Genomic DNA, 26285 nt, shown 5'->3' on the forward strand with positions numbered 1-26285 from the left:
CTGCTTCCCAGGACGTGGCCAAACATTGCTTGTTGATGGGAAGCAGAAAATAATTGTTTTCTTTCTCACTTTGCTTCCATGTGCTCTCTGCTTTTTTGTTTGTTTGTTTGTTTGTTTGTTTGTTTGTTTCTTGGGGGAGGGGGAGGGAAGGAAATTGAAATTGAAATTAATTGAAAGATTTTGAATTCAAGCACTGATGAAAACTGGATGAGGGGAAGATCACTGATAAAGCACAGTCAGAGTGCTGAGGATCCTTTTTCACAAGCTAAGGATAATAGCTGCTTTGTCTCCCTTGGGATGCTACAGCCAGAATCCAGACCAGCCAAAACTGAGGTGAGCTTTTCTCCTAGGTCCCCTTCAGTTTGGGTTAGAGGTCACCCACTCCACATGTTCCCCACAGCGCTCTGACATCCCACCACCTGGAATGCCATCTGAGCTTAGACGTGGGTGGAGAACAGTGCTGTGTGGCCTTTACTCTGCCATTGGTGGAAATAAGTAAATATTAGCTAGTGTCATTAGCCTGGAAGAGATATAATCTCCGTATATAAACTTCCCCCACACTTTGGCCTTAGGAACATCTGAGGGGTGTATTTAGGATTGTTATAGCCCATCAGTACAGGCTACTCTCTCCTCCTGTGCGGATCTTGACAGCTGTCTTTCCCAGCCCAAGCAATGGGAGCACCAGTGCTCCTTTTAGCCCTGACCCTATTCCCAGTTGCAGCTGAAGCAAGCCTGGAACCGTGAGATTATCTTTTGATTTTGGGGGGCTTGGTGGAAAGGACTGTCGTTGAAGGGTTTAGTGCTGAGGTGCTGCATGGTTTAGCATCACAGAGCTGCATGTAGGGAATCTTGTTATTAGGGAGGCTGAGCAGAAGCAGTTCCTTCTGAGTTACTTTGGAGCTCTGGGTGTCAAGCACCACTGCAGGTGAAGCCCCTGGTATATGCTAGTGCAGGCACCGCACTAGCAGTGCACTGTACACACTGAAAAGCTACAGAAGCCACAAGTTTGCCTTCATTCATCCTGTGCTTGTGAAGATGAAATTTGGTGTGAGGCCTGAAGCCTTATGCCTTGGTCACTGAGTTTTCAGCTTCATTCCTCACCTAAACTTTCTGTTCTTGTGTACTTGCTGCTGGGGCAGCTGTGTCCTGGCTGGTGGCAAGGTGGTGACAGACACATACCAGGAGCCGTCTGGTTCCATGCTGGGCGTGTTGCTTCTTTCTGGCATGGAAAAGGAGCTGCACCATAATTCCTTCACTGTAGGCCTCTTAGGCATTTCAGACCTTTGATGTGCCTCTCCATGAGTGCAGCAGAGATTTATTCTGGCCTGTCCACCTCATGCTCTGAATTGTTTCTGAACATCTGCTCTCTTCTAGTCACTACATGGTGGTGTTCCCTGCTGTCATTCACCATTCGCAAGAGGAGAAGCTCTGCATTCACCTCAGCTCCCTGACTGAGGCTGTTCACCTGGCTGTCACCCTGGAGATGGAAACCAAGAATCACACACTGGTGGAACAGGACGTGGAGAAGCCAGGTACTTTTGAGTGCATCACCTTCCAGGTGAGTGTAGCTGTGGTTGCTGACTTGTCAGTAGATGATCTTACTCCCACTTCAGACAGGAGTGCTCTCTTGACACACTGTCCTTCTCTGTCTTGCCATGAGGTTCCAAGCAGGTGAAGTATCTTTTCCTAACAGTTCAAGGCAAAATACAAGAGTGTCCTAGAACCTAACAAACTAGGCAATCTTTCACAGCGTAGAAAATATTTTTTAAAAAAATCTATCAGCTGATTTCATCCTATTGTTGTAGTTAGCTGAACTAGCTACACTGAGGCTCTGACATGACTACAGGAATTCCAGTTACATTGCTGGAGAGACGTGGAGATGTGTCTGGTGCTGAGACTCTACAAACTCTCCCTGTCTCCTTCAGCACCATACTAAGTTGCTGTGCCTATGCTCTTATTGCCCTACAGATCCAGCAGAACTCGAGAAGGGTCTGTAGTCAGTTCTGGTTCTTTTATCAGCAAGACAGTATTTAACAAAGTGTTTGGTTCCAGGACTTAGGAGAGAGTGAATCCTGGTTCTGGAAAGCCAGGGACATCTGTAGTTAAAACAAAACAAAACAAAGCAAAGCAAAACAAAACAAAAACAAACAAACAAAAACACTTTCTCCTGGTGAGCTTAGTCTTTCTGATAGTGAGATGTCCAAAGTTTTTGCCTGACCAGTATCTTTTTCCCATTACTGCCTTAGTCAGCTCCATATCTGTCTTCCCTATGTGTTTTTTTGTTCGTTTGTTTTGTTTTGTTTATTTGTAAAACAATCTTCAATTTCTGTGACAGGGAGAATGATATGTCATATGGTTCACTCTTACATTCATGAATAAAAGACAGATGGTGACTGCTTCTTCTTCAAGCAATATTAAGTGGTCTAGAGGCTGATTCGTGCAGTGGAGTTTGGACTCTGAAGTTTGAGGATTGTTTAACAGTGAGGTGATGTCTCACATCTGGGATAAGATGCAAGATCTCTGATGATTTTTTTTCTATTTCTTTCCTTACATCAATCAACCTAGGTACCAGAGTTAACTCCCTGGGAAACAGATGCTTCAGCTTCACAAGTAAGACACCTTTCTTGGCTGCCTCTCCTCTTACAAACTAGAGAGCTTCAGCCTCTCCTGTGTCTGAGCCATATTAAAGGGAGGAGTTGCATGGTGGGAAAGATAGCAATGGGGAGAAAGAAATGTAGAAATGCACAAGTGTGACAAGGGGAAAGGCAGAGAAAAGAGAATAAGGAAACCGGGGTGTGTGTGGAAGTCTATGACTAAAGAAAGGAAAGAGCTAAATCAAAGAAAGGGGACAGAGAAGACTGAATTGGAGATTTTGGTAGCCTCGGTTTCCCCTTCAAATTACTTCTAGTCTTAGGCAGTTTTTATTTTACTCTGACAGTCAGAGGAGGTGGTTTTTCTGCATGTCCTGATACACAGCGATGACAGTGTGCTCTTTGAGGGTCGCAAGAAGGTGCTGGTCAAGCCCCAGAAGAACATAATTCTGGTAGAGACAGACAAGGCCTTATACAAACCTGGAGAAACAGGTAAGGCAAGAAGGTGACGTGGAAATGGGGAGGGAAGGATTAAGGTAGCAGCCACATTTTGAGGGAAGACTTCATCAAGTGCACCAAGCTAGGCCTTTTGGAGCTAGAAGAAAGCAGGTCTCTTTTTTCAGTGTTTCCAGGAACGATGTGAGTCAGGATGTTCCCCCATAAGCCGTGCTGTACCAAATGCTCAGCCTGCTGCTCCTCGGTGTTGTTCTTTTGAAGTATCTCTCATAAAGCCAAAAGGAAAGCCAGAACTCTCTAGGACACTAGGCAATCCCTTGTTATTTTTTGAATACTTGTTTACACTTGAGTAAAGCTTAAAGTCACAGCATAGATGCTTTGTGCTTAGAGCACCTCCAGGCTGTAGAAATATGGAGGATTATTCCACAGTTTTCACAATATGAACAGACTGCAGAAAGACCAACCCCACTGTTTTACACATCATTATAATCCTTCCAGCAGCCTGCAGCTGCATATAAACCTCCCAGACAGAGTCCTGGGTGGGTTGGGGGCTGGGGTTGGGACTGGAAGGCAGGTGCTGGGAGGGGCTGTTTGGGGGAAGACCTGAATACCTCTAAGGTAAACAGAGATATACATAGATATAGGAGAACAGAAAGGGAGAACAAGATTTGTGCAAGGACATGTTGAATGCAGAATGCTTTACTATCCTTTCCTTTGTATTTCCAGTGAAATTTCGAATTGTGAACCTTGACAATGACCTTAAAGTCATTAAAAATGAGGTGAGTTTCACTCCATGCATTTATAGATGGAGGAGCCTCAGCATGATATACACTGAGAGGCTTTTGAAAGAGACATTTCCCCCTCCCTGCATGCCTGTTAAGTCCTAAAGGCAAGCGATCTTTGAAGGGAAACCACGCATCCGTTGGTCCCCTGGAGAAAGACTGCAGTGTGTGCTAGCACAGAAGAAGGAGGAGACATAACGTAGGGTCTGGATGGAGCAGAACTTTTCTGGTTCACATGGATGCTGTTTTGCTCTATACAAAACTGAGCTTGTGTCTTTTTTTTTTTTTTTTTTTTTACAGTATCCCCAGATATGGCTGCTGGTAAGTGACAAAGAACTGACCAGAGGGAGTCTGTCTCTTCCACTGTGCCCTTTCTCTCCTTGACTGAGCTGTGCCACAAATGTAACCCTATAAATAAGTCATCTGAACTCTTTTCTACCTGGTCAGCCTGGGCTCTTCTTTCAAACCAGCACATAGCTGAGCTAGAGGCATGGCAGTAATGAATCAGAGCAGAAGCACAAGGCAAAATGCTCAATAGATACAGTACAGCTGCTTTTCCTTCCTATGGTTCTGTGGTATTACCACTTCCCAGTAGCTTTACTGACAGCCTTTGCAAGTCAACAGTTCAGTAAAAGGGTACCGGAGGGAGGAGAAGGAATCTCACCTGGTGGTTTCTGCTGTGACCAGGGATCCTCTCTGCTGGGGCAAGGTTAAGCCCTGATAGTGCCTTCTTGTGCCTGAGTATGGTTGGACCTTCCAGGTACCTATGCTCCCAGTGTGACTTTGTGTCTCTGAATGTTCCTTCCCAAATAGGATCCTAAACGTAACCGTATTGCTGAGTGGCAGAATGTAAAATCAAGACATGGCATTGTGGATCTGTCCTTCCCCTTGGCCTCTGAAGCAGCTCTTGGGAAGTATACCATCTCAGTGCAACAAGACATGGCTAAAAATACCTTCGTCGTTAAAGAATATGGTGAGACTTGGACAACAGAGGTGAGGGAAGAGCAGTGTGGGTAGGTAGAGAAGAGACGTGGCTGTGTTCATCAGACCTTTTGCCCTGGGAGAAGAACAGATCAGGGACATAGATAGGTCTGGGCACTCATCTCATGCTGGTCTGAATGTTCTGCAGCTGAGTAGGGTACAAGGCAGATGTTGTAGTCTGACAAGACTTCAGATCTTGTTCTAGCTGCAGCTGGACCCTGTGGTGAGCACTTTCTGCTGCTCATTGTCACGCTCCTCTAAGCTAAATGTACTGTTCGCTCCCGTCAGCTGCCATAACAAGGAGCTGCATCATGCCCTAACCCAGATCAGTTGCAGTGATTCTAACCTGTTTACAATGTTTATGCCTGACGGAGCTAGAGTAGAAAGCAATCCTTTTCGGAATTGTAGCATCAGAGGGAGGCAAAGGGAGTAAGCACTATCACAACATGGGGATGAATAACTGGGGTCCTTACTATCTTGACTGCAGTTACAGCAGAATTTCAAGTCAGTGCACACCATACTCAGTACTGCTTTTTTTTTTTTTCTTTTCTCTTCATGCCTCTTTTCCATGCCTCTTCCCCTCTTCCATGCCTCTGTCTGCAGAGCTGACAAAAATTGAATTAGAGATTGAGCACCCTCCCTTTATCAGTACAGCGGATGAGGAATTTCAGCTGAAGTTATGTGGCAAGTGAGTACCATTGTGGTATCTGTCCTTTGGCTCCACAATCACCTTTAAACAGCTGGTAGTAGAGAAGTGGCCTTCCAGTATGACATTCTTTCATTACCTTGTTGAGGGAGCCAGATCGCTCTGTGGAACTGACTCTTTCTCATTTACTGTGAGACTGAAGGACACTAAGGATGCTGATCAGGGGCACACTTGAGACAGTGGCTTGAAACGCATTCCTGATGTATAGTGGGTGGAGAGAAATGTAAACTGTTTTGCAGGGGTGAGCTGAAGTTCCCGAACAAACAAGATACAACACTCTCCCAGGCTCCACTTCATCCCTGATAGGGTGGGGGGGGGCCTGGTTCAATTTTTCTGCTGAAGCAGCTCATCTTCAGGTGTGTGTTTCCACCCTGTGACACAGGTATACCTATGGGAAGCCCGTTCAAGGCAAAATAGACATTACTTTTTTGACATCATTACAACTTTTCAAGAGAGATTTCTCAAATTCTACTGAGATGAGGAAAAAACAGAGCTGGGTAGGTGGAAATATGAGAGAGTGGAAAGTATCACCTGATGGAAATGTCTGTCCATCTGTCCTCTTAATCTGCCTGACTGCACCTCTGATGTACACAAATCGGTTTAATCTGGTGTCTTTCCACTTCTTAGACCTGATTGATTTCTCTTCCTGTAACTCCTGTATTACTTGAATTACTGTTCTGGCTGCCCATATCTGACTCAGTAATTCAGGAGAAGGTGTGAGTTCTGTGTAAGTGATGGTACCTGTGGCCTTTCCCAAGAATCTGTATCATACTGTGCAGAATCAGACAACTGGTATATTCAGCCTTGTGACCATTCCCACCAGTAAACAGTAAATCAGACAATCAGATAGTCAGTGGCTTAACGTACCATTTCTTGCTCTGTTCACACAGTTAAAAGATAATCTTAAATTTACCAGTGTCCTCAGCTTTCAGATGCAGCTCTTTTAGCTTTCAAGTCACAAGAAAATATTTTTAAATGTCAGGTGAGCCAGCAACAAGCCAGAATATGAAAATCCAACTGGATCTCTGCATTTTTTAAAATCCATCCAGTAGTAAAATATCTCCATCTGGAACGATGCATGCCAGCTTCCTCTCACATAGCATGCAAAAAGCCATGCAAGGTTCTCCAGAGAACTTAACAGACACAGCTAGAAACACTTTGTCCACCCCCACTCTCATGGCAGGATGTCTGTACCCAGTCTCTACCTAATGACTGGCACAGCTCTTGAAATCTGTAACTGGCTGGGTGTCCTTGTTTAGCATAGCCACATCACAGAGACAGCTGTGACTAGAATGCCATCAGATCAGCATTAATTCATCAGGACCACAGTTTTAGGGAGAAGGCTACCTCCAGCTCAGGTAGACACCAATGCTCTTTTAAAGGCAGGGAGCAGGCTTAATCCAGTCTCCATATTAGCCTGTGACATAGCTAACCATTGTATCATTTGTCTGAAGCACATTTTGATGCCAATTTTTGATGACTTTGATCCAAGTGTGATGGGTTTGTTCTCTAGCTAAGGTATCCGTGGCAGATTTCTGCAATTACAGGTTTTTGAACTTCCCACTGCTCCACAAGTATTTGGAAATACTTCTTTAGGATTACCCAGCATCTGTGAAACAGCTCCTCTACCTCCACATTATGCTCTTTCTTTCTGTTCATGTTTCTCCAGACAGACAAGAATGGCTGTACTACTTTTACGGTGAAGACAAAGACTCTGGAATTAAATGAATCTGACAGCTACCTATATGTGAGAGGGGAAATGGAGGAAACTGGAACAGGTACTGGAGGACATGTGAAAAGTTCCAATCCTTGCAGACAGCTTTTCATTTCCTTGTTTGATTTTTTTTGGTTTTGGCTTTTGTGCAGCAGTTGAATTCCTTTTGAAAGGAATTCATGAAGAAAGTTCCCTAGTCTTCTATCATGCATGATGTTCTCTATTCTAGCACCTCTTCCACCTGTTAGGACCAGATTTCCTAATCCTCTCTACCCTTCATCTCCACAAGCATGTAGATGTCATTTCAGTGACTGCCTCGACACTGAGGAGTTCCTCAACCATTTGCAAAGCCCTGGCTAGTCATGGAAAAGTCTGCAACAAATCCTCACAGTTCTTGCTAATTGTAGCGCACCATCCCAGCAGGTAGTCCCTACTCACAGAGTCTCTTGTCCTCTCACTTCCTAAGCCTGAGGCAGGGTTGCTTATGGACTCTTCTGCTGTCAGGAATCCCATTCTGCTCCCTTTTATTCTGCTACATTATTGACTATGAAGAGGTAGGTTGTCAGCATCAGTGTTAATATCCCATTGTTCTGGCAACTGGAGGTGTCAATTTTTTGAACTGCCACACTGTGGGTTTGGTTTCTCAGGCCACTTTTAGGCATCTACAATATAGTTGTCTATACCAGAACAGTCATCTGATTTCTCTTAATCTGCAAAAACATTAGAAATATGTGCTTATAAGATTTGATGTATCCTGTCATTAAGCAAATATCCCAGAGAGATTGAGGGAATCGTACACTAGAAGAATGTATTCTCTTTTTTAAATTTAGATGTAGGTAGTGTAAAAGGATATTCTCATCTTCTGCTTCCTAAAAGCACTGCTGGGATTTAACAGATTTCTTCTCTCTCCACACAGGAGCAAAGACTGAAAATATATCTATAATTTCTATTGTGACAAGAATTAAGTCTATAGAATTTATCAATGTCCATCCATTCTACAAACGTGGATTACCATACACAGGGAAGGTAACACCCATAGGTCCCTTCTCTGCTGAGAATACATCATAGGTCTAATTTTCTGTAGATAGAAAGAAGCAGTCTCTGGGAAAGTGCTGCTCTGTCAATATCCAGCAACTATGAGTGAAGCCTTCTATGGAAGCCATTTCTTCTCTACACCCTAACTCAGTAATTTCCCTGAAAAGGAATTTTGGAGCCGGCTGCAGTCTCTGAGAGCTTCCTCAGGAGCAGCTCCTGAAACTAGTCTGAGTGATATAAGGCATATGGGATGGGGGTGTCGGCAGCAGGGAAATATTATTACCTGTGGACAGCTGTTCAAATGGTTATGACAGCTTGGGAGAAACCACTAGAGCCTTGTGTATCCATTCACTGGCAGTCATTTCTGACCCAAGTCCACAGCATGATGCTAGGACTGCTGTCCCATTGGAGCTAGAAACACTTTCATCTGGGCCAGTACTAATCACATCATGAAGGAGGGCAAAAAACAGTAAGAGTTAAGTTGCTGGAGACAGGACAGTTTCTGATCTTCTAGGATCTTGGAGCATTGTCCAAGAAAAAGTTCAAGATCCAAGGAAATTACCTCTTTTTTACCCAATATAGGTAAATTTTACCTATGGCCAACTATAGGTATAGTGTAGTGTAGTGTAGTGTAGTGTAGTGTAGTGTAGTGTAGTGTAGTATAGCTGCACTATACTTTGTTTCTGGTCCTGAACTGCTGCACACTGGTGTTTTTGTGTATTTATTCAGTTTTTATTTGGACCCTTCCAACCTGTCTGAAAACTCAAAAGACTTACATGTAGAAAGCCTAATGATAGTAATAATTAGTATTAAGCACTGTCGGGGCCTGGGAGTGTGGCATGAGGGTTATTATCTTCCTTCCCTTGTCTGTAGATGTTATGCCACAGTGATGACTCTCCCCTCCAAAATGAAACAGTTTACCTAACAATTGACATAGACAATGAGGAGACACACCTGTCATTCCTCACAGATGAGAAAGGGGAAGTCCACTTCTCACTGGATACCACCAGCTGGAACAGCACACTGGTTTCTTTGAAGGTGAGCATCACCCACAGTGAAAAGATAAATAAAGTAAGGGCAGATGGAGGAATGGGGCAGAAAGTGGAAGACACCTGAGGTTTTTGGGGCACAATCTTCTGGCTTCTAATCTCATTTGACCTCCCTTTCAATACCAGACTTTGAAGCACTTGTCTTCTCTTCACACCTTCTGATCCTACACCTGAAGCTCACTGCTGCCAGCCTGGCAGTACATGCATCTTTCCAACTCTCTGCATTCCTTGCAGCTGATGAGGGATTCATGCCCAAGCAGTATGACCTCCAATTGCTACTTGTTTCTCAGACTGGAAGGAACTATTGCTCTGGATGTTTTCCCCTGAGACCCTAGCCTATCCAGGGTGAGGTCCCCTAATTTTGGTTGATGTGGTTTGGTGATTAGAGGCTCTGTAATCTGGGAGGTAGATTTCTGTCCTCAGGGAGCCCAGGGGCAGGCTTTAATTCCTGTTCATAGGCCCACAGATATTGTCTGCAGAGCCTTAGATTCTCCACAGGGAAGTAGACCTTCATCATGCAAGAGCTGTTTTGGCACCTGTTGTACTTAAGGGCATCTAAGCAAAAGTACAAACACAAAACATGGGTGTTGCATTCATGCTGGACAGTTACAGACTGATGGTAAGTGTGTTCCCATGGAAAGATAAAAGAGGAAGAGTAAGATTGTGAGCAAAGCTACTGAACTTAGATTTTTGCTAAAACTTTGTAAGATAAAGTGTTATTGGCTTCAAAATTGACCTTAAACAAAATGATGACCTTAAACAAGATGACATACAGATGTGTCATCTGCCAGGTAATAACTTAGTATTTTCTGCAGACTCAAAGTATACAAGCTCCTTTGTCAGGTCATACTGACTGCTTACTTGTGTTTTTGTGCTCTGAAGGGCACCTACTACCTTGGAAATGACACTGAGAAGAAATCTGAAGGTATTGAGGATAGCTTACACTGGCTGAAACCTTTCTACTCTGAGAGCAACAGCTTCCTTGAGATCAAGGCCAGGAATGATGTGATGCCCTGTGATCAAGAGCAGGAAGTGCAAGTAGATTACATCCTTGACCAGAATAAACTCAGCTCTAAAGCAGACCACATTGATTTCTACTACTTGGTGAGCAGAGAAGACATCTGAATCTTGGGCAAGGTCACACTTACTGGTATTTATCTTTTTCACAATAGCACACAGATACTCTTGGTAAAGAGTATATTGTTCCCAGGACAGTAAAGGTCAGTTTGTGTGTTCTGTTCTGCCCCAACCTCCTGTCCTCCTATCCTCAAGATCCTGGGCCTTCTCCTATCCTCCAGCTGCTTTGCTTTGTTTGTCCTGGCCTAACCTTGGGTGATAGATACCTGCCATTCACCTTAATTTCTGTTATGTGAACTCAGAGGCAATCTCTGGTGCAGCTGACTTCCCCTGGCCTGGTTCCATACAGAAAAGCAAACAAACAAAACAAAACAAAACAAAAACTTGAAATTGCCAGGGCCTTGATGCACTCCAGAGGTACGTTACCATGTCTTGATGAAGTTCAGTTACAGGAAAGTGAGTCCAAAGCAAGGGTCCGACTACTTTCAGTCTAGCTGAGAGGTTATTAGTATATGGGTTACTGAACTGAGCTCATTCATAAGTTTGAAAAATGTTGTATCCTAACATTGTGAAATCAGACTTCAGTGGTGCTTAAAAACAGCTGCTAGTGCTAGCCTCAGATGTACCTCTGGCTTCATAAGTGGCAACTTCTCATGTCCTAACCAATACCTCTGAAGTCCCTTCCCAGCTATCACCACCTCTTTAGGGCATAGCCTACCAGAGGAGCTTCTGTGGCAGTATGTCAGATGTTTCCTTCTCTCTTCTTTTGTTCTTTTCTCACTCTCCTCATACCTGCAGAATTCCGGCCCTTCAATGGCACTTCTCTTTGCTCTTCAGGTGATTTCCAAAGGCAGGATCCTTTTCAGTGGAGAGAAGCAGGTATCAATTCTCCAGCATGAGAGTGAGTAGAACCTCATGAAAATTAAGTGCACCATAACAAAGACCAGAAATTTGTGACTGCCAACCAATGACAATCTCTGCAGGTGTTACTATTATCCACAGGAAGAAGCTGTTGAAATGAGTTCTTATTGTGTGGTCCACCTCATTAGACCAACACAACCTCCACTCTCAACAGTTCAGTGGCCTTCTAGACAAGTGTCCTTCTTCTGTCTTGTCTAATTAACCTAATACCCAACCTTTTGATTTTGCTGCTACCTTGTATCTTTGGAGAAGATAAAAAATTGTGTAGCTTGCCTGCTTATCTAAGGTACAGGAAGAAAAAGATATTTTTGCCAACCTTGAGCCAAAGTAGTGACTAGTATAATGGGATTATTGTTAATCTGTAATCTGTGGCAGTGTATGTGTGGGGTGTTCATGTCTACAGGTAGAAAGCATTGAATTCCCTCTTCTGATTCTTATTGTGTATCCTACCCCAATCAGCTGATTCTGCATGGTGTGAACTCAAGTGAGAGCTTTCTCCCTCTTCTTTGCTGTTGTCTTGTGCAGATCTACAGGGTTCCTTCTCATTCACCCTGACTGTTGGCAATGACTTCCTTCCTGACATCAGACTTCTAGTGTATGCTCTTTTCTTGGATGGAGAGGTGGTAGCTGATGTGGAACAGTTTCAAGTAGCAACATGCTTTAAAAACAAGGTAGGTAGAAGCACAAAATGGAATGAGAGAACAATTGTAGCATTGATATGCTCTGGCCTGCTGTGGTTCTTAGTTTTGTTTTATCCTCAGCCAAAATGTGTAAGCTGGACACATGCTAAACCAGATGTCCAGTATTTTTGACTGGGAAACAAACAGATAACCTCCTTCTTAACTAAATTCCTAGTTCTGCCCTCCCCTACGCTGAGTGGCAAGCTGTTCTGAAGGAGTAAAACAGCCCACCTTGAACTCCCCGCATTCCCCATGAGTGACTTGGGAGTACACTATCCCCTGTCCTCTCCCTAATGCAAAAGAAAGCCTGCCTGCCTAGCTACGTGTGTGAGCTCTGGATCAGCAGGAGGTAGCGGTGTGGTAGTAGGGGAATTTTTACTGGGCTGTATGCACTGCAGCCCCAGTAACCATGATGAAGGATGAATCAGAATGAACCAGGATGAACCAGGATGAACCTTGATGAACCAGGATGGTTTCTGTCAGCATCTCAGCTCCCTTCCCTACCTTATTCTCTGTTTTTCACCCTGCTGTCCAGACACCTAAGACTTGCAGAGTCCCACCCTCCAACAGTAAACCCCTGACCCCATCTCCTTTTGCAGGTAGCACTGGACTTCTCAAGCAAGGAGGAAGTCCCAGGGTCAAAAGTCAGTCTGGATCTCAAGGCTGCTCCTGGATCCCTATGCTCTGTCCAGTCTGTTGACAAGAGTGTCCTCCTGACGTGGAACAATACCCTAACAGCATACACAGTGAGTGTAGCCTCCCATGGCCATCCCCATAATGTCTGCCTGCCTTCTATCTCCATGCATTGGCAGGAGGATCCTGAAAGGAGGAAGCCCATAGTCCTAATAGGACATAGTGTCCTTAGGTGGCTGCTTTGGTATTCCTCCTCCTGGGCCTCTTCTGAGCAGTTATGTGTTATTTGTGTTCCTAGTGCATCTGCCCTGCACTGTGGGCCTGTCTGGAGAGTGGTGGAGCTGCACACCACTGCAGAAGTAGGTGGAGAGAGCAGCTTCAAAGAGATGCTAGTGCTCACTGCTTAGAGGGAAAGTGCTTTCCTCACATCTACCTTCCTCTCCGCCCTTCTGTCTGCTATCAGGCAGTGAGGCTAAGCCTTTAAAAGTGATTTTTTCCCCTGCTAGGGTCCTCCTGTTCTTCTTCCTCCAGCCTTGCTGAATTATAACCATATGACAGCTCATGCTGAGCACCTGAGCAGTTCTTTAGAAAACAGAAGCCAGGGGACAGAACCCTATAAGGCTGAATTTGTAATTCAGATATGCCAATGCCCTGTGCTCAAACTGAGTCATGTGTCCTATCCAAATCTTTCGTTTTAGAGTTAAAAAGCTTGAACTGTCAGAGGTGACAGTCTGCAAACTAAGGGTTTCATCCCTATATCCACTATCAACTTGGGTTTCGTGTACTGTAGTGCAAGCTGGGCCAGTGCCAACATCTTCAAGTATGAAACTTTATGAAGTATATTAGAGGGCTACGGTACAAATATTAGACCCATACAAATACATGCATGTTGCCCAGTTCCTTATAAAGACCTCTATTTTTCCATTGCAGCTGTATAAGACAGTCTTTGAAGACAGCTTTATAATTGGAGGACGAGGGTTCCCTTATCACCTGGAAGACTTTGATGCATACCCTTGTCTGCCTCAGAAATCTGGTCTCCATAAAAAGACTCATAAGGAAGCACCGTGGTACCAAAGTGAAGCTGATGTCTTTAATCTGTTTAAGGTGATTCTCTGCATTTGTACAAAACTTTTCCTGAGACAGTGATTGCCAGTATGACATCCTGAATGCCTACAAGAATTTGCTCTTAGCAAACTTCAGCTGCCCTGACTTTCATTGATAAAAGTCATCTGTACCCTGCTCTTCTCCATCATGTCCACACTCACCTGGGGACTATGGGGAAAGATGAAACTTATCAGTAAGCATAGTGCATTCCTCATGCACTGCCCCGAGTGTGAATCTGTAAGTCTATGCATATGCATACAAACAAGTAGCATTTTTTATGGTTTCATCTATGAACAACTCACTTACTCTTGCTATCTCAAGTATTTTCAGTGTTCCTCTTCCCTTTTATTTATCACTGATTTATTCTCTTTGCTGTTTTTCCAGAAGTTGCGCATGAAAATATTAACCAATACTAAAATCAAGAAACCAGTTTCCTGTATAAAACGAGACTTTAAGAAAAAGATGTTGTCCAGCAAAGACAGTATAGTTGGTAAGTAATTGAAATTGCCCATCTCCTTGACTGAAGGGGCTCTCCTCTCCCAGTCCTGACCAGGCTGCAGCTGAGATGGCTGATTTCCACCCTGCTGTGTTTCTCCTTTGTGTGTGTATGAAAGGAATGATGTCTGTGTTCAGTTTAAAGGACCTGATTTATAAATCACAGATAAAAGCTCAAATCTCTTTGCCTTATTGGCTGTCCCTGGGTTCTGCACTCTTCACAGAAAAGGTACTGTGCTCTCCACCAGTATTTTCACAGACTTATTAAAACATTGTGACTCCATTTAAGTGTTCTGTCCCTTTCTGGATCCAGACCAAACTTTCTGGATTTGTCAGACCGAGCCTCAGGCTAAAGTCCATCCAACCCTCTCTCCCTAAAGTTGTGTTCCCCAATGACACTGACACTGTGTCATATTGTCACTGAAAAGCCAATCCTGTGTATGCTGTTCTGTGTCTCAGGTCATTTATGGTTTGTGTTAGATTGCCTGCAAATGAAGAAGCAATTTCACCCGTACTGACACATGCTGTTTTCTGATGTACCACTTGCTTTTCTGCAGACAATTATGTTGGCCATGCTGATTCTGTACTGCAGTCAGATGACACAGAAAAGCCCAAACCACGGACACATTTCCCAGAAACCTGGATTTGGGATTTGGTCCCTGTTGGGTTGGTAACAGCCTCTGCCTGCCTTCCCTAGGGAGACCCCTGGAAACTTCTGACTGCTCCTGAGCAAGTTCTCCTCTCTTTCTTCTTGCTGTAGTGATGAGGGGCAAGCATCTCTCCAACTTACTGTACCCGACACTATTACAGAATGGCATACCAATACCTTCTGTGTTGCTGATACTGGCTTTGGGCTCTCTCCTTTGGCCACGCTTAGGGTCTTCCAGCCTTTCTTTGTAGATCTGTCACTGCCCTACTCTGTGACCCGAGGAGAGACTTTCAGCCTAAAAGCCACTGTCTTCAACTACCTCAAGGACTGTATCCAAGTGAGTATTCCCCCAGTCCCATAGCCTCTGTTGGAGCAAAAGCTTGAGCCCAAAGGCAAGCTCTGAGCTTCTCAGGAGATGTAGATATAGGCATCTGGGCCACAAAGCACTGTCTTATATTTTGTGACCCATGGTATTTGCTCATTTGAGCAGGGCCTGGCACTAACTCTATGCTAATGCGTGTTTGTATACCCCACCACACTCAGGTGCACACCACCCTCAAAGACACCCCAGAACTAAAGGTGGATGCCTGTCCAGGCTGCCAGTTCACCAGCTGCCTCTGTGCCGATGAAACACAAACCTTTGTGTGGAATGTGACAGCCACCAGACTGGGTGAGGTTGAGCAGAGGGATGTGTGGCAACAGTGGGAGGAGGTGTGAAATTTGCCTGCCTCTGTGTCTGGTCCTGTCATCTGTACATAGATATCTCTGCTGCAAGTGCTCAATGACATACCCTTTTGCTTCCTGCAGGCAAAGTGAATATCACTGTAAGCAGTGTGGCAGAAGATTCACATGATCTGTGTGATAACCAGGTTGCTGTGACACCATTGCGAGGAAAGACAGACACAGTGATAAAACCTCTGCTTGTGAAGGTTAGTCAGACCCAGTCTGGAGAACACCTGGGGACAGTGAGTTACCCCATGAGGCGATTAACAAGAAGAAGCTTAGACCTTTCTTGGAAACAGGCCTACTGAGGCATGGAGACTTCCTTTCCTGCCTTCCCATTCTGAATTACTCTTTCTTCACCTGCAGCCAGAAGGTGTACTGCAAAAGAAGACGCAAAATGCCTATCTCTGTGCTACAGGTATGGAACATAAATCCCTGGCTGCTGTCCATCATGAGAGCAGGATGGAATCATAGAATGGTTTTGGTTTGGAAGGGATCCTTAATGATCATCTAGTTCGAACCCTCCTGCCATGGGCAGGGACACCTCCCACTAGACCAGGTTGCTCAAAGTCCCATTCAGCCTGGCCTTGAACACTTCCAGGGACTGTCGTGAAGTTCTGTGATCGTGAAGTTGAAGTGAACTTTCCTGGGCAACCTGTTCCAGTGCCTCAATACCCTCACAGTAAAGAAATTCTTCCTTATATCTGTTCTACACCTACTCTCTTTTGATTTAAAGCCATAACTCCTTGTCCTATCATCTTGCACTTGACCTTGTTGAACTTCATGAGGTTTGCACAGGCCCACCTTTCAAGCTTGTCCATGTCCCTCTGGATGGCATCTCTTGCTTCCAGTGTGTCGACTGCACCACACAGCTTGGTGTTGTCGGCAAAGTTGATGAGGGTATGTTCAATCCCACTGTCTGTGTCACCAACAAAGATGTTAAACAGCACCAGTTCCAGTACTGACCCCTGTGGAATGCCACTTGTCTGGTCAATCTTTTGGTGACATCTCTGATATGAGCCCCAGGTAAGCAGCAGACTTCTATCAGGAGCAGATTAGGTCAGCAGATCAGGTCAGCAGATGGGTGCTTCTATACCTCTAAGAAGAGAGTCTCCTACTACGATCACCCGTCACCTTTTTTTAGTTTCACTAGTTATTATGTGGGGAGCAGATCGGGCTGCCTTACTCAGCTCAATCCCCCCTGCAAGGGGTCTTTCCTTGTCAATCAGCAGAGGGGTGAAGCAGTTCTGCAAGGGCACCTCAGGCTTTGTGTGAAGACTTCCTCCTGCTGGCCCTTGCCATTGCAAGCTCCCATTCTTCTGTGCTATTGGCCTCTCTCCCTTTCACATGTGCTGGTTTTGGGGAGAGTTTTTGGTTGTTTGGCCATGGTTTCCCTGCAAACTGCCCTTGGAACCAGCTATCTGGTTCCATTATGCCTTGACCTGCACAGATAGTCACAGAATGGTGCCACGTAGTGGGTTAAAGTGTACTTGGGCCTCCTGTTCAGCCAGTGGAGGGGGTGCTGCACCCAGCTGGCACACTGTGCCCTCATCGCTCGTGCTCACTACGGGCTGCCTATGGAGGAGGCTGCCGTCACTGTGTGTGATAAGTCTTCCCTTGAATACATTCCTGGGTTTTGCCTTCCTCAGATAACACAGTCTCTGAAGAATTCTCCCTGACCCTGCCTGCAGAAACACTGGAGGGATCTGGCCGAGCCACTTTCTCTGTCATTGGTGAGAAAGGCTTTACCTGCTCTTGGGTTCCAGTGGGAAAAGCTTGCATAATACTTTGGTCTTAATGTTGCATCAACCCAGTTCCTCCTAAAATAAACTGAAGGAGGTGTAATGTTATCCTCAGAAATGTGTATCAAGTAACCTTTTTCAGCAGTAATTCCTCTCAATATGGAATGGGTGATCCCTAGGTGACTGGAGAGGAAGACACAGGGTATCTCCTCTGATGTCTCTTGCAGCCTTCTTCCAGAATGATCCAGTCTTCCCTTGCTGTGCTGGAGTAATCCAGGAAGGATTTGAAGAAATTTGAATGTGATATGAATTGCTTCAGTTTAATGAGGAGCTGGCTCTTTTCCAGGATTCCAGCAGAGTTTGAAGAAAGCAGGAATCCCCTCAATTCATATTGCTGAATGCCTGTGCTTTTCTTTCTCTATCTCCTCCAACTCAAATTTTAGGGGATATCATGGGCCCAGCACTTCAGAATTTAGGTCAGCTGCTTGAGATGCCCTTTGGATGTGGTGAACAAAACATGGTTCAGTTTGCACCAAACATCTTCATACTCGAGTACTTGCAGAAGACTAAACAATTGGACCCAGAAATTGAAAATATAGCATTGTATTTCCTGATAACTGGTAAGCATTGTCCTTCCTTCTCCTGCAAAAAGAAGGTACCATAAATCAGGAGTGTAGGGCATTGGTTTATTGGGAGCACGGCAGGAGAGGAAGCACTGCCAGAGCTACACTAAAGAAAGATACTACAGAGTACAAGAAATTGTTTCAAGAAAGGTAAAGCATCTTTCTGAAGAAACAAGACTTCTATCTCTGGCTATTATTGAGGTATTAAGCCTGCTTTTCTGAGAGTGGTGTGGGTAATTAATGATTTGCATTGTAACGTGATTTGCATTATAAAGTGATGCCCGTGTTTTGTTCTTTTATCAGTCTGAGGCAGACAGAGGCCTTTTCCTTGTAGAAAGAGGACAGCTGCTTAATTGGAATAGAGAGTGGCCATAGGGGACAGATAGGAGTTTGATAACTTAGTGTTTCCTTTTGGTTTAGGACATTTATTATGCTGGTGTGTCAGCTCTGTCCAGTACAATCCAAATTTAATGCAGTGCTACTATCTGTGTCTCATTTTGCAATGCACATCACATTCCAGCTTGGCAGTCCTCTTAACCTGCTACACAGAATGCTCAGCAGCCTCCCACGGATAGGAAGTTTACTCCCTTCATCTCCCTTTCTTTCCTGTACCATAAGTTGGGACAGATGTTTGGGAGATGGGAACTTACACAAGAGAATTGTATGAGCAGAGTAGCAATGGTAACTGGTAACTGGTGCCATGGGATGCACAGGGCATTGTGGTATAGTAGGTTTGGTTCAATGTCTCTGTAGGAACTGGTGAAGTCTCTTGCTGTAAAACATGCTTCCTTCAGCAAGGGTAAAGTGTGAGATGCTACATGCCTTCACACTGAGAGTTGTGCCCTTGCACCTGTCTTCACAGGTTACCAGCGTCAGCTGCTCTACAAACATGATGATGGTTCCTACAGTGCCTTTGGGAAGGCAGACACCCAGGGCAACACGTGGTGAGTGACCAGAGTTGGTGCTGTCATCCCAAATCTATTGTCCTTACTCTTCCTGCTCCTGGCTGTGACACAGTATTACTCTGTGCTCTGTCCACAGGCTGACAGCCTTTGTGGCCAGGTCCTTTGGACAGGCCAGCTCTCACATTTACATCGATAAGGATCATGTGCAGGATGCTGTGCTTTGGCTGCGGAAGCACCAGCTGCCCAGTGGATGCTTCCAGAGTGTGGGGAAGCTCTTCAATAATGACTTGAAGGTATGGCCAATAGCCATGGAAGTAGGATTGGGGGGAACATAACACAGGGACAGGGCCACTTCCCTAGGCTCTTCTGCTGTGCACAGTAGCACAAAGCAATCTCCTCATGGCTTAGCACAGCCAAGACAGCTTCCCAGAGCAGAATGAAGAAGCTTGGCCTAAAACACCATGCATTTCTTCAACATGAGGTTTTAATCTCTGCTGGGTTTTCTTCATTTTTACTCTAGCCAAATGGCACCATGTCTGATTGTACCAAGGCCCATTAAGGGCACAGAGAGAAATATTTGTATCCTCTAGTGCTTGTCTATAATACTTTGGCCAGATTATCCCTCTTTTCATTCTGTGGGCCATAGCCCACAGTAGAAATTGTCCAGATAGGCCTGATTTTGTGCTCTAATATGAGATTATCTGAAGACACAATTGTCCCTGCACTGTACACCGACTATAAATTCTCCTGGAGCCTGGCACCCCAAAAATTGATCCCTGCCCTGTAGCTGGAAATGCACGATGAACATGCCCTGGTGCTCAGGTACCAAGCATCTGCATGCATTCTGGCAGTACCTGGGTTCTTGTTGTTTGTAACGGTAAGAATAAGTCAGACTGATAATACTGCAAAGTCACCCTTACTAAATATAAGGCAAATTTATGGAAGAAAGCAAGCTGATATTTTAGCAAAGCAAGGGGTTACATTTTTTTTTCTTAAAACTTTTATGCAGTACAAAATAAAACCAGAATGTACATGTAGACTGTTCATCCTTCTCTGACTTTCATTCATTTCTTAACATGGGCTTTCTGTCTGTACACATCTTTTGGGGCACAACAAAGTGCCCTCCTATTGCACTTTGAAGATTTGGCTATCAATGTGAACAATGCTTCATGGCATCTCAGCCCAAATTTCTCCCCTCATTTATGATGCAGTCTTGTCTCATGTGTAAGGATGTAGGCAAAACTTCCCTGAGAATGCATGTCCTCTGATGGGGAAAGAAATACTTGAATGCCTGTTTACCTATGTTAATCTGTAGCTTCTCGCTGTCAACCGATTTGTATGTAACCTTGCATTGCTTCTTGTATACAAATCCTACACCATAAAAACTTTGTTCTAGTGTCCATTTGTAACATATTTTATAAAATATATAGCTCATCACTTCAAGGGTGGTGAGGCACTGGCACAGGTTGCCCGGAGAAGCTGTGGATGCCCCACTCCTGGAAGTGTTCAAGACCAGGTTGGATGGGCAACCTGATCTAGTGGAAGGTGTCCCTGCTTGTGGCAAGGGTGTTGGAATTAGGAGATCTTTAAGATCTCTTCTAACCCAAACCATTCTATGATGCTATGAACAGTTTGGTTCATTCCCTTCTATGAAAAGTTATGCCTAGGCTGCTTGCCTATGCTGCATGGCTCTGAGGCTGTCTCAGCACGAGACTTTTGCAATGTTCAGGAAATGAGCTAGGAGTGATTTTTTTCAGTTCCTATGTCAAGAATGTCCAGAAGCATGCTACTACCCTCTGGTAAATATGCTATCCATAGGCAGTTTCAGTCGTTAAACAATAACAGTCCACGCAATGCTTGCAGGCAAGCAATGTTTTTTTTTGTTTTTGTTTTTGTTTTTTCCCCTTTCTGATGTCTGTCTGTGACTTGCAGGGTGGTGTGGATGATACACTCTCATTAACAGCCTATATCACTGCTTCACTCGTGGAGCTCCACCTGGAGAAGAATGTAAGTCACATTTGAACTCTTGTAGGGTTTGGGAGCATGATCCACCCATCGTTCCTCACAAGGTCTGTGGGTTCAGGGAATACTCAGATTGAGTTGGTGAAAGGCTCTGTCATGACACACCTTTGCACATGAATAATCTCAAAAAGAAATCTTTGCCATGGTTAAGGTGTGTGCTCTGACTTGCAACAAGCAGAGCATTTGCCATTCCCAGATAATCTTAGGGGGAACAATAGTCTTTGAAAATGATGCAGGGCTTGCAGAAAAGATGTATCCGGGATACTGTAGTGTTATTGATACTATTTCAAAACAAAAATGTCCCAAATGAAATTTACAGTGTTTCTTTCTGATTCCTTCTGTTTCTTCTGATTCTTTTATCAGGATACAATGCTGGATAATGCTTTGCATTGCCTCAAGAATGTAACAATCGATGAGACCAATCTTTATGTCAAGGCCTTGATGGCTTATGTCTTCACATTGACTAAGGACATGGAGATGAGACAACAGCTCCTGGATAAGCTAGAGAAGGAAACTGGTAAGCTGTTGCCTTTTAGAAGAATGGGTTCAAGAGAGTGCGTTTAAGACCTGATATTGGTAGGATTTAATTATAGTGGATTGGAAAATTTAACTTTTCTTACATCGTTTTTTGTGTCAGAAAATGATAATTTATTGAAGCTGTGAAAGGTTTCTAGTATTCAGGAGAGAATTCTGGAGACAATTGGACCAAAGAGAAAATTTCTGTTCAAAAGGAACAGATGCAATCTACATTTAATTTGTGGGGTCAAAGTCTCACTTCACTTTAGGAAGAGTTGGCTTCAAATCTTGACCCTATCATTCCTCAGCAATTCATACACAGTACAAGAAACCTCGCAGAGGCAACTTGCCTTACTATGTCTATTCAGCTGCTGGTTAAGACATTCAAGCCTTTTGACAGTTTCCACATTGCTGCTCTACTCAGCTCAGGGATCTTGGTTTTATGAATCTTTAGTTCAGTTCTTCCTTTTGTCTCTTTAACTTGCAAAGAATTGGACTTAGATCCCAAATGAAGATTCCAGGTAGGGTTTGAAATCACGTAAGCATATGCTGATATAGTTGGTAACAGCAGTACCTGACTTGGCTTAAATAAGTTCTTCCCCATATCTCTTCATATGGCAGTATGGTGAACTACCCCAAGAACTGAAAAATAACAGAAGAAAAAGGAAGAGAGTATTTTTCAGCCACACCAGCTACCAGTGTAGTTCACTGCATATCCATTCAAGCTGCTGAGGTGGTTTAACAGGGTGGCAGGTGTGAGAACTGGAAGGAGTAGAATTGCACACACTAGAGCTACTACTGAAAAGGTACATATGGAATGAGTGACTGGAGCACACCCTCACTGATATTCAGTCAGCCTGATATTTCTAACTTACTGAGCACTTTGGAAAATATCCCCTTGAGAACTTATGGCATGGAACACTACAAATTGCCTACGGGTCAAACAACAGTTTTCTTTGGTTCTTGCTTCCACTGATAATAGCTGGCAATGACATGCCAAGAACATTGGAGTTGTAAGTGAGGGAAAGTGTTTGTTAAACTTGTCTAAATATGTCTGTGTCCTGCCTGCTGAGTCTGAGGATGTGAGAGCAGCTACCAGCAGCAGCCAGTTTGTCTAATGGAGAATCCCTGCCTGAGAGGGCTACCTTCTGTTGGCTGGAGACATAACTTCCGTGGCTAGGTGACTGGGATTCTGTTATCCTCACTAGCAGGATTACAGTTGGATCTTGATGAGAAATTTGGTGCTTTTTAAAGAATCAAGGTTAATCTATAGGTTGTCTATGGCTGTATCTCCCAGAGGCTTTCTACCATTTAACAAAAAAATTGTTCTGCTTATGTCACCTTGGAAGTAACAAATCAAAAATGCCTCATGTGAAAACTTTCCACTGTGATAAGCATGATGAAGTAATACAAATCTTTAAAGTCCCTAAGCTAAATTATAAAGTCTTTATGCTGGTTTTATGCAAACAACTGTTTTTGTGATTCTTTTTTTCAAAAGTGAAGATTTGTTTTGAAAATAGACTTAGTACTTCAGGTTTCCACATATCTGCAGAAGATTTCTACAGCAGCACAATTAATCTAAACTCTTAGCTGAATTTTAGCTACCCTCTACCAATACCACAGCAAAGCTTTCAACCTAATTCAAATGCATTCAGCACCTGTAGGCTTGGACCACAGGTGGAAACCCACTAGTATCTCAAATTGTCCCAGCATATACACTGTATAGGTAGGCTGCAACAAAATCAGCTGGGTAGTCTTGCTCCTCCAGTTGCCTGCCAGCAATTCACCCTCAAGGAGTGACCGATTATTGTAAAATAGATGCAACTGACTGCAGATAAGTCCTAGAGCTTCTCAGCTTGAAGAACCCTGTTAGATTATCCCAGGTATGTGCAGAAACAGCAAAAATACTGTAGGATGGGAATAATTTGCATTGGGGACTTCTACAAGAGTGTAAAACTAGGTTCTAAGGCAAGAAATAGTTGTGTCTTCACGCCAGACCGAAAATGCCCTCAGGCTCTCAGAGTCAAGTCATGCATTCTACACCACTTAATGACCTTAACGAACTAGTCACTGTCCAGAATCCACCCTCCTCACAGCACATCACTGAGAAAGAAGTTCATGGGTGCAGAGCAAAAACCAATATGGCTCCCTCATCCTAGGTTGGGATGAGGGGAATTGGACCTGGTTCGTCACTGTCACCACTAACTGGACATAGCTTTCAATATACACAGAGCTCAATAAGACCAGGACGGCACTTTAAGCAAAAAGCCTGTGTTGAGAATCAATCAGTTCCAGAGGAACAGTTTCTTAGAAGAAATGATGAGGATTTGGGGCCATATATGCAGCCTGGATCTCCAGTGCTTTCAAAGGAAGAAATGCAGTCTAACGTAGCTAGATGGCCTTTCAGAGCACAAAAACAAACAAACAAACAAACAAACAACAACAACAACAAAACCACACACACACACACACACAAAAACAACCAAACAAAAAACAACAACAACAACAAAAAAACAGGAAGGAAGGATTGGCTTCTGCACTCTGAGGTGGTCCAGAAAGCTTCAGGCATTTCTGATGTTGTAAAGAAAGCTACCAGTCCTCCGGGGCTACTGGCACAGAATGAGCTAATGCTCACAGGTATCTAATGTTTTCCTCTTCCACATGCTTCTCCCTGCAACAGCAGAACATCTGACATCAGATTCTAGTAGTAAAGAATCTTCTTCTTCTATGATTGAGACAGTAGCCTACATCCTTCTGGCTCACGTCTCCAACCCAGACTTGGCAGTCAATGAAAATACAGCGAGCAAGCTTGTGCACTGGCTCAGTGAACAAAGAAATGCCCGTGGGGGATTTGCTTCCACACAGGTAACAAGCTGGAGAAAGTTACGGGGGAAGGAGAGAGACTGTACCTGGAGAGATATGCATGTGTCTTGCATGTGCATATGTCTTGCATGTCACTCCAGATCCACCCTTTGAAGAGAGGCATACATGAGCCCTGTTTGGGAAGGGGAGTGCTGTGGGGAAGCCTTTCTTTTCTGTGGTGTAATTGGGATCACCCAACTCTGTGACTGCCAGTCCTAGGGCTCTGAAGCCACCCTTGCCAACTAACAGAAGTCATCCTGCTACCTATGCCCTTAGTGGCACAGTTGCATCACAGCATGATGCAGGGCCATGAGGTGTGTGGTTCTCCATGTAGTGCTTGGATTAGTGTGATGGATCTTGTACTGCATTGCTACATACCAAAGTGACTATCTTTCTATCTTCAGGACACAGTTGTGAGCCTGCAGGCACTGTCTCAGTATGCAGCCCTGTTTCCTCAAGAAATGAGAAATGTAAATGTGACAGTGAAAGGAAAGGAAGCTTCTCCGTTAGAGTTCCACGTGCACAGGAACAACAAGTTGGTCCTGCAACAGGCATCTCTTCTTGCAGTCCCAGGGACGTACACAGTACAGGCGACTGGCAGTGGCTGTGTGTATGTACAGGTGAGCATACAGAATGAACAGAGCTGTTAATTTTTTTCCACTGACCCTTTAAGTGAGGTTTGATTCTAAGTAGGTACTATTGCCTCAAGTTCTGAGAACTTGAAGAAGCTTGGCTTCTTTCTCTTTATGGGCAGGATTTTAGCTAATGTGCTTTCTCACAACTTAATTTTTTTTTCAGTAAAAATGAGACAGTGTTGTATTGAGTGAGGCCTTGGGTTGCAGATAGCTGAGCCTCCAAGCTGGGGGTTACACTTGGCAGATGTATCAGACCCTATGTGCTGAACACAGCATATCTAAACAGAAAGCACAGCTGTAGCCAGCTGTGTTCATTGCTGGTTATTGATTTGTTAAAAGCTGGAAGCGCAGATAGGCCTTTGTCTCCTGCAGGGAAGCTCTGGGGCACTTCACAGGCATGTTTTCTCCTCCACCAGAGTACTCTCTACTATAACACCCCACCACCAAAAACAGAAGAGGCCTTTGTCCTGGATGTGCAAACAATACCAAGAGAATGTGATGGTGTTAGGAAACAGCTTGACATCCACATTTCTGTCAGGTATGGGGTTCCTTAAAGCTCTTCCTTCAGCAGAAAAAAAACACCTAAATACCTCCTGTCTGTGGCAACAAACACCAGGGCAGACCCTTCTCCTCTATAGATTCCAAGTGTTGTCTGATAAAATGTTTGTATTCGTTACCTGGTGTGCAATGAGCCAATCCACACACTACCTCAAGATACTGTTTATTTCGGAATTGGGCAAGACTGGATACCAGGTGGTTTCCCACAAAGCTGGCACCCCTAAGGATTTTTCAAGCCATTCTTTATACAATCTCTTATCAATACATCTACAATCCCCCAGCCTCTGATTGGTTAGATAATTAGCAAACCGCCAATATGACAGATTCATTCTATATATCCTCAGAAAGGAAGGGTCCCTTGTTGAGGTGAGGTCTCCCAGCCTAGGGACATGGTTTTTACTATTACAATGAGGATAGTTCATGGATAGTTCACATTAGAATACTCCTAATTTTTGTTTTTCAGCCAACTATTCACATTACGTTGATTCGTGACATATTCAAGGGAATACATCAGGATGCTTCCCTCAAGAATGTCAACATAACATTCTTGCTGATTAGCATTTCCTCAGTTAAACATCCTTTAGACATCTCCAAGGCCTAGGTAATCTCGCCCTTTCCTCAAAGTACATATTTTCTCTCTTTCACACAAAACAAAAGTTAACTATACACTGGTATCACAAGAAGATCATGAAGTGAGAGCTAAGGCCGGGGGAAGCAAGGGAAACACATTGGCAGTGGCTTGCATAATCACAGCAACCATCTCAGTCAGCTCAGCAGCTCCCAGAGCACTGGGAAAGCAAGAAAATGAGACCAGTCTGCTCCCTAT

General features: G+C 44.2%; 1 protein-coding gene across 3 annotated transcripts in view; it reads left to right on the plus strand.

Annotated features, from left to right (window-relative positions):
- The first annotated feature begins 605 nt into the window (after positions 1-605).
- The window catches only part of LOC309884351 (alpha-2-macroglobulin-like protein 1), a 29852-nt gene continuing 4172 nt past the window's right edge, over positions 606-26285 (plus strand). Inside the window, exons 1-32 of one of the 3 annotated variants that reach the window (XM_082773228.1) lie at positions 606-740; positions 1375-1558; positions 2566-2610; positions 2939-3083; positions 3774-3826; positions 4130-4150; positions 4643-4802; positions 5414-5498; positions 5899-6013; positions 7186-7294; positions 8147-8256; positions 9139-9303; positions 10197-10418; positions 11229-11292; positions 11838-11983; positions 12592-12738; positions 13556-13729; positions 14114-14219; positions 14782-14890; positions 14985-15210; positions 15417-15543; positions 15681-15802; positions 15963-16014; positions 17246-17329; positions 17782-17958; positions 18824-18905; positions 19003-19159; positions 20799-20873; positions 21252-21405; positions 24085-24269; positions 24671-24886; positions 25318-25439. In XM_082773228.1, the coding sequence (XP_082629354.1) occupies positions 673-740; positions 1375-1558; positions 2566-2610; positions 2939-3083; positions 3774-3826; positions 4130-4150; positions 4643-4802; positions 5414-5498; positions 5899-6013; positions 7186-7294; positions 8147-8256; positions 9139-9303; positions 10197-10418; positions 11229-11292; positions 11838-11983; positions 12592-12738; positions 13556-13729; positions 14114-14219; positions 14782-14890; positions 14985-15210; positions 15417-15543; positions 15681-15802; positions 15963-16014; positions 17246-17329; positions 17782-17958; positions 18824-18905; positions 19003-19159; positions 20799-20873; positions 21252-21405; positions 24085-24269; positions 24671-24886; positions 25318-25439 (4007 nt within the window). In that variant the 5' untranslated portion in view covers positions 606-672. The remainder of the gene's footprint in view (positions 741-1374; positions 1559-2565; positions 2611-2938; positions 3084-3773; positions 3827-4129; positions 4151-4642; positions 4803-5413; positions 5499-5898; positions 6014-7185; positions 7295-8146; positions 8257-9138; positions 9304-10196; positions 10419-11228; positions 11293-11837; positions 11984-12591; positions 12739-13555; positions 13730-14113; positions 14220-14781; positions 14891-14984; positions 15211-15416; positions 15544-15680; positions 15803-15962; positions 16015-17245; positions 17330-17781; positions 17959-18823; positions 18906-19002; positions 19160-20798; positions 20874-21251; positions 21406-24084; positions 24270-24670; positions 24887-25317; positions 25440-26285) is intronic. The other 2 variants (XM_082773229.1, XM_082773230.1) reach the window with 2 other exon arrangements.

Source organism: Aythya marila (assembly GCF_965140915.1).
Source record: "Aythya marila genome assembly, chromosome: 1".
Lineage (NCBI taxonomy): Eukaryota > Metazoa > Chordata > Aves > Anseriformes > Anatidae > Aythya > Aythya marila.